General features: G+C 42.3%; 1 protein-coding gene across 1 annotated transcript; it reads right to left on the reverse strand.

Annotated features, from left to right (window-relative positions):
- Positions 1-3,360: 3,360 nt before the first annotated feature.
- LOC138084578 (dynein light chain 1, cytoplasmic-like) lies at positions 3,361-3,630 on the reverse strand. The gene has a single exon (XM_068978915.1). It carries the CDS (start codon positions 3,628-3,630, stop codon positions 3,361-3,363), a length of 270 nt encoding a protein of 89 aa, XP_068835016.1.
- Positions 3,631-8,180: the final 4,550 nt, after the last annotated feature.

The raw sequence follows: 8,180 nt of genomic DNA on the forward strand, positions 1-8,180 counted from the left end.
ACAAGACTTCTGTTTTTTCAGCAGATATTCATTGAGTAACCACTAGGTGTCAGATATACTAGGTAGATTCTGGAGACACCAGGGTAACTGAACAGGGACATTTCTCTTTTTGTTGAAGATTTTATTTATTTTTCAATTTTTATTTTATTATTATTTTTTTTACTTTACAATATTGTATTGGTTTTGCCATACATCAACATGAATCCTCCATGGGTGTACACGTGTTCCCAATCCTGAACCCCCCTCCCATCTCCCTCCGCATACCATCCCTCTGGGTCATCCCAGTGCACCAGCCCCAAGCATCCTGAACAGGGACATTTCATTTGGAGTTCTAACGGTTTTGTGTAGGAGAAGTGGAAAAAGAGATCTGTAAGTCAAAAAAACTGCAATATAATACAGTGGAATAGATGATTTCCTATTTTAAGAATTCTTTAAAAAAAAAATCATTCCCCAAAGTATCTCAACAAGTCTGACTCTAAATTTCCACCACTGGAATGTCATAAGACCAGCATTGCACTGTGGTTGCCTCTGGGCAGAAAGATTAAAGGATGTTGATGGATATGAAATCACTTTTCCATTCCTCTTTTTAAACTTAAAAAAATTTTTTTACATGGTACGATTCACTCCTTTTGATGTAAAATTCTACAGGTTTTGACAAATGTGTAGTCATGTAATCACAATCAAGATGCAAAACAGTTCCATCAACCCCCAAAATTCCCTTGTGCTGCCCTTTTTATTTGTTGTTCAGCCACTCAGTCATGTCCGTCTATTTTGCTACCCCAGTGAACTGCAGCACGCCAAGCTTCCCTGTCCTTCACCATCTCCAGGACTTTGCTCAAACTTGTGTCCATGGAGTCAGTGATGCCATCCAACCATCTTGTCCTCTGTCGTCCCCTTCTGCCTTCCATCTTTCCCAGCATCAACGTCTTTTCTAATGAGTCAACTTTTCACATCAGGTGGCCAAAGTATTGGAGCTTCAGCCTCAGCATTAATCCTTCTAATGTATATTCAGGATTGATTTCCTTTAGGATTGACTGGTTTCATCTCTTTGCAGTCCAAGGGACTCTTAAGAGTCTTCTCCAACACCGCAGTTCAAAAGCATCAATTCTTCAGTGTTCAGCTTTCTTTATATTCCAGCTCTCACATTCATACATGACTACTGAAAAAAAAAAAAAAGGCTTTGACTAGATGAACCTTTGCAGGCAAAGTAATGTCTCTGCTTTTTAATATACTGCCCTTTTTATAGTTTGTGATAAAAAATAATTTTATCTTTCAAAAATTAATGGTTGAATGTTCTACGTATACCTATTTCTATTCCAACAAAGTGTGCCTTTTGAGACAGTACCTTTTTTCTTAAGCCTCTTTAGAAATATAGATATCCAGGGAGGGGCTGAATCGTTACACCATTGTTAGTCATCACTGTGATGGAGCTGTTACAAGGATTTAGAACTAAGAAAAGGTATTGGAGAAGGAAATGGCAACCCACTCCAGTGTTCTTGCCTGGAGAATCCCAGGGACAGGGGAGCCTGGTGGGCTGCCGTCTATGGGGTCGCACAGAGTCGGACACGACTGAAGCGACTTAGCAACAGCAGCAGCAGCAGCAAAGGGTGTATGGTGTATGTAGTGTCTGTCTTAGGCTAGAAAGAGGATAGGGGTCAGCAGGTAGAATTGGAGATTAGGGCCTGAATAAAACAGTGTACATGAAAGGGTAGATATGGGTACTGTGTTCATGTTAGTATAAGGGCCCTGGGTATCAAAAATAGGAAACACCAGCTCCTCCTGAAGAGGAGCCCTGCATGTGAAGATTGAGTGTCTATCTGGAGCTACAGAAGTGGGATTCTAGAACTGATTCTGCGACTAACCTGCTCTCAAAAAGTCACATCCCCTTTCTGGGCCTCAGTTTCATCATTTATAAAAAGTAAATATATTCTAAAGTCCATTTCAGTTTTTCTTCAACTAGAAACAAACCCTCATGTTTGTGTGTGTGTTCTGATTTCCTGTCCTCCAATTACAACTGAAAAACATATGTAGATAACAATAACCAAACTAGCAACCCTTATAGTCCTCTAAAGTTTCATGCAGTTTGGTGTCATAGACTGCAGAGCAAAATTAAGGTTGATCTGAATTAGGCTTCAGGGACACAGCTCTGCGCCTCAGTCTTCTCATTTATAGAATGACTGTGTGTACTCTAAGGTTCCCTGTAGTTCTCACATTTTATGACCATGAAATCTTAAAACTTAGCAGTGTTACTTTAGTTCTCACTGCCTCTGGGTTTGCACCTGTTCTGACATTGAGTTTTGTAATTTTAGTGAGCCACTATTCACTCAGTGCCTTCTCTGTGCCATGACTTTTAACGTAGAGTATTTTCCTACTATATTTAAGGATTTTTATAGTACTGCTGACTGACCTTTATACCTTTACAGGTATGGGAAAATCACACCATGCCTCCCCCTCTCATCCTGATAACATATTCCAAGATATGCAAGATCTCATTTCAATGAATATTAGAAGTAGTGCTAGACAGGGGGAAAGAAAGGGGAAGATGTATATTGCTCTAACATGATATGTGAAGGGAGAGGAACTAACAGTTGAGGGCCAACAGTTGTAAACATCAAAGTGGTATATTGTCACCCTACTTATGTAGCTTGTATGTAGACCACATCATGCGAAATGCCAGGCTGGATGAAGTACAAGCTGGAATCAAGATTGCTGAGAGAAATATCAATAACCTTAGATATGCAGATGACACCACCCTTATGGCAGAAAGTGAAAAACTAAAGAGCCTCTTGATGAAAGTGAAAGAGAAGAGTGAAAAAGCTGGCTTAAAACTCAGCATTCAGAAAACTAAGATCATGGCATCCGGTCCCATCGCTTCATGGCAGGTAGATGGGGAAACAATAGAAACAGTGACAGACTCTTCTTGGGCTCCAAAATCACCACAGATGGTGACTGCAGCCATGGAATTAAAAGACGCTTGCTCCTGAAAATAAAAGCTATGACAAACCTAGACAACATATTAAAAAGCAGAGACATTACTTTGCAAACAAAGGTCTGTCTAGTCAAAGCTATGGGTTTTTTTTCACTTCAACATTTATTTCTTTAAAGGAATGGATTTTGAAGAGAAAAAACATAGGGCAGAGAGGTATGGAATAGAAAATAAATACAAATGTAAGCTGTTTTACTAATTGCTTTATAACCACAAACTAGTACAGAGAATGCCCTGTACAAAACACAATAAAGGTTCAAAGATGGAGGTGTTCCCTTAGGCAAGGCTGAAGACTTCAGTCTCTGGTGGTTGGAATTTAGGCTGCCGTCCTTGTTTTTGGATGGATCACTGGGTGTGTGGCACAGTCCATGCTTTTAACCAGATTTGAACAGGAGAATGGCCACTTGGTCCAGGTAGAAGTAGATGAAGTGTTCGGTTTCATGTGTCACATAACTACCGAAGTTCCTCCCCACGATGCAGTGCCAGGTGGGGTTGTACTTCTTATCAAACTCCTTCTTGATATGGGCCGCAATGTCCTTCTCTATATTATACTTTTCCAATGCCTGAGTAGCACACTCCATCGAGTCCTGTTGCATCTCCTCCAACATATTGACATTCTTGATTACGGCCTTTTGGTCACACATGGTTACCAAGGAGCAGGGGCTGGCCGACTGCAACGGTCTCCTGAGGGAGGGGCGAAGCTCACACCCGTGTACAGAGACGGTCGCTACCAAAGCCGTGGCGCATCTCAAAGCTATGGTTTTTCCAGTAATCATGTATGGATATGAGACTTGGGCCATAAAGAAAGCTGAGCCCTGAAGAATTGATGCTTTTGAACTGTGGTGTTGGAGAAGACTCTTGAGAGTCCCTTGAACTGCAAGGAGGTCAAACCAGGCAATCCTCAAGGAAATCAGTCCTGAATTTTCACTGGAAGGACATGCTGAAGCTGAAGCTCTGATATTTTGGCCAACTGATGTGAAAACCTGACTCATTACAAAAGACCCTGATGCTGGGACAACAGAGAATGAGATGGTTGGATGACATCAAGTTTGAGCAAGCTTCAGGAGTTGGTGATGGACATGGGATCACAAAGAGGCAGGCATGACTGAGCGACTGAACTGATGTGTTAGGCATTTTGCACACGTCTATCTTTAGATCAGGGTTTCCCAGGTGGCTTGGTGGTAAAGAATTCACCTGCCAATGCAAGAGACACGGGTTTGAGTCCCGGGTCAGGAAGATCACCTGGAGGAGGAAATGGTAATGCACTCTAGTATTCTTACCTGGAGAATACCATGGATAGAAGAGCTTGGAGGCCTCAGTCCATGGGGTCGCAAAGACTCAGACATGACAGAGCACGTGTGCCACACACGCATACCCATTCAGAAACCCACTTAAAACGCTTAGGCCAGTGTTTTTATCTGGATAGAGAAAGATGATGAAAAAATTTTCCTTGTCTCATAGTGGAGAAGAATGATGTGTAAAAATTCCACATATGGAATGATAACTACCCTCATAAAGTTGTGAGGATCAAATTGCTTAAAGGAAAATGGGATGCCTTATAAACTATAAAGTTTTCTAAACACATCTAGCCCCTACCTTTATATAAAGTCCTCAGGGCCTCTCACAGTCTAACTAGAGAAACTATTTGGATGCTTACCTAATCTCCAATAGTGTCCTCCCTTTTACATATGAGAGTAGGACTGCACCCAGGCTTGTCAAAGAAGAAACTTGGTTTACTAGTAAAACTGGAAACCTGGGGCCAGACTGTGGTGGAGGTAATGAAGATAATGTAAACAGCAGGGAGGGAACACAGCTCCACCCATCAACAGAAAATTGGATTAAAGATTTATTGAGCAAGGCCCCAACCATCAGAACAAGACCCAGTAATCCCCTCAGTCAGTCTATCCCATCAGAAAGCTTTTATAAGCCTCTTATCCTTCTCTATCAGAAGGCAGACAGACTGAAAACCACCATCACAGAAAACTAACCAATCTAATCACATGGACCACAGCCTTGTCTAACAATAAAACTATGAGCCATGCCTTATGGGGTCCCCCCAAGATGCACAGGTTATGGTGGAGAATTCTGACAAAATGTTGTCCACTAGAGACGGGATTAGCAAACCACTTCAGTATTCCTGCCTTGAGAACTCCATGAACAGTATGAAAAGGCAAAAAGATAGGACACTGAAAGATGACCTCCCCAGGTCAGTAGGTGCCCAGTATGGTACTGGAGATCAGTGGAGAAATAATACCAGGAAGAATGAAGAGATGGAGCCAAAGCAAAAACAACACCCAGTTGTGGATTTGACTGGTGATGGAAGCAAAGTCTGATGCTATAAAGAGCAATATTGCATAGGAACCTGGAATGTTAGGTCCATGAATCAGGGCAAATTGGAAGTGGTCAAACAAGAGATGGCAAGAGGGAACATCAACATTCTAGGAATCAGCGAACTAAAATGGACTGGAATGGGTGGATTTAACTCATATGACCATTATATCTACTACTGTGGGCAAGAATCCCTTAGAATAAATGGAGTAGCCATCATGGTCAACAAAAGAGTCCGAAATCCAGTACTTGGATGAAGTCTCAAAAATGACAGTATGATCTCTGTTTGTTTCCAAGGTAAACCATTCAATATCATGGTAATCCAAGTCTATGCCCCAACCAGTAATGCTGAAGAAGCTGAAGTTGAACAATTCTATGAAGACCTACAAGACCTTCTAGAATTAACACCCAAAAAGATACCCTTTTCATTATAGGGGACTGGAATGCAAAAGCAGAAAGTCAAGAAACACCTAGAGTAACAGGCAAATTTCAGAGAAGGCAATGGCAACTCACTCCAGTACTCTTGCCTGGAAAACCCCATGGATGAAGGAGCCTAGTAGGCTGCAGTCCATGGGGTCGCTAAGAGTCGGATACGACTGAGTGACTTCACTTTCACTTTTCACTTTCATGCATCAGAGAAGGAAATGGCAACCCACTCCAGTGTTCTTGCCTGGAGAATCCCAAGGAGGGGGGAGCCTGTTGGGCTGCCGTCTATGGGGTCGCACAGAGTTGAACACGACTGAAGTGACGCAGCAGCAGCAGCAGCAACAGGCAAATTTGGCCTTGGAGTAAAGAATGAAGCAGGGCAAAGGCTAATAGAGTTCTGCCAGGAGAATGCACTGGTTATAGCAAACACCCCCTTCCAACAACACAAAAGACTCTACACATGGACATCACCAGATGGTCAATACTGAAATCAGATTGATTATATTATTTGCCACCAAAGATGGAGAAGCTCTATACAGTCAGCAAAAACAAGATCAGGAGCTGACTGTGGCTCAGATCATAAACTCCTTATTGCCAAATTCAGACTTAAATTGAAGAAAGTAGGGAAAACCATTAGACCTTTCAGGTATGATCTAAATCAAATCCCTAACGATTATACAGTGGAAGTGAGAAATAGATTTAAGGGACTAGATCTGATAGACAGAGTGCCTGATGAACTATGGATGGAGGTTCATGACGTTGTACAGGAAACAGAGATCAAGACCATCCCCAAGAAAAAAGATATACTAAAAAGCAAAATGACTATCTGAGGAGGCCTTACAAATAGCTGTGAAAAGAAGAGAAGCCAAAAGCAAAGGAGAAAAGGAAAGATATACCCACTTGAATGCAGAGTTCCAAAGAATAGCAAGGAGAGATAAGAAAGCCTTCTTCAGTGATCAGTGCAAAGAAATAGAGGAAAACAACAGAATGGGAAAGACTAGAGATCTCTTCAAGAAAATTAGAGATACCAAGGGAACATTTCATGCAAAGATGGGCACAATAAAGGACAGAAATGATATGGACCTAACAGAAGCAGAAGATATTAAGAAGAGGTGGCAAGAATACACAGAAAACTCTACAAAAAAGATCTTCACCACCCAGATAATCACGATGGTGTGTTCACTCACTTAGAGCCAGACACCCTGGAATGTGAAGTCAAGTGAGCCTTAGGAAGCATCGCTATGAACAAAGCTAGTAGAGGTGAAGAAATTCCAGTTGAGCTATTTCAAATCCTGGAAGGTGATGCTGTGAAAGTGCTGCACTCAATATGCCAGCAAATTTGGAAAACTCAGCAGTGGCCACAAAACTGGAAAAGGTCAGTTTTCATTCCAATCCCAAAGAAAAGCAATGCCAAAGAATGCTCAAACTACTGCACAATTGCATTCATCTCACACGCTAGTAAAGTAATGCTCAAAATTCTCCAAGCCAGGCTTCAGCAATACATGAACCGTGAACTTCCAGATGTTCAAGCTGGTTTTAGAAAAGGCAGAGGAACCAGAGATCAAATTGCCAACACCCGCTGGATCATGGAAAAAGCAAGAGAGTTCCAGGAAAACATCTACTTCTGCTTTATTGACTATGCCAAAGCCTTTGACTGTGTGGATCACAATAAACTGTGGAAAATTCTGAAAGAGATGGGAATACCAGACCACCTAACCTACCTGTTGAGAAATCTGTATGCAGATCAGGAAGCAACAGTTAGAACTGGACATGGAACAACAGACTGGTTCCAAATAGGAAAAGGAGTATGTCAAGGCTGTATATTGCCACCCTGCTTATTTAACTTATGTATAGAGTACATCATGCAGAGTAGACGATGGCACCCCACTCCAGTGTTCTTGCCTGGAGAATCCCAGGGACAGGGGAGCCTGGTGGGTTGCCATCTAGGGGTCACACAGAGTCGGACACGACTGAAGTGACTTAGCAGCAGCAGCAGCAGCAGCAGCAGCAGCAGAGTACATCATGAGAAACGCTGGGCTGGAGGAAGCACAAGCTGGAATCAAGATTGCTGGGAGAAATACCAATAACCTCAGATATACGGATGATATACAGATATGCAGTTCCCTGGTAGCTCAGAGGATAAAACATCTGCCTGCCATGTGGGAGACCCGGGTTCGATCCCTGGGTTGGGAAGACCCACTGGAGAAGGAAATGGAAACCCATTCCAGTATTCTTACCTGGAGAATCCCATGGAGAGAGGAGCCTGGTGGGCCACAGTCCACGAGGTCGCAAAGAGTCGGATGGGACTGAGCGAATTCACTTCACTTCATACAGATGACACTACCCTTTTGGCAGAAAGTGAAGAAGAACTGAAGAGCCTCTTGATGAAAGTGAAAGAGGAGAGTGAAAAAGTTGGCTTAAAACTCAACATTCAGAAAAC

This window comes from Capricornis sumatraensis, chromosome 8, assembly GCF_032405125.1.
Source record: "Capricornis sumatraensis isolate serow.1 chromosome 8, serow.2, whole genome shotgun sequence".
NCBI lineage: Eukaryota > Metazoa > Chordata > Mammalia > Artiodactyla > Bovidae > Capricornis > Capricornis sumatraensis.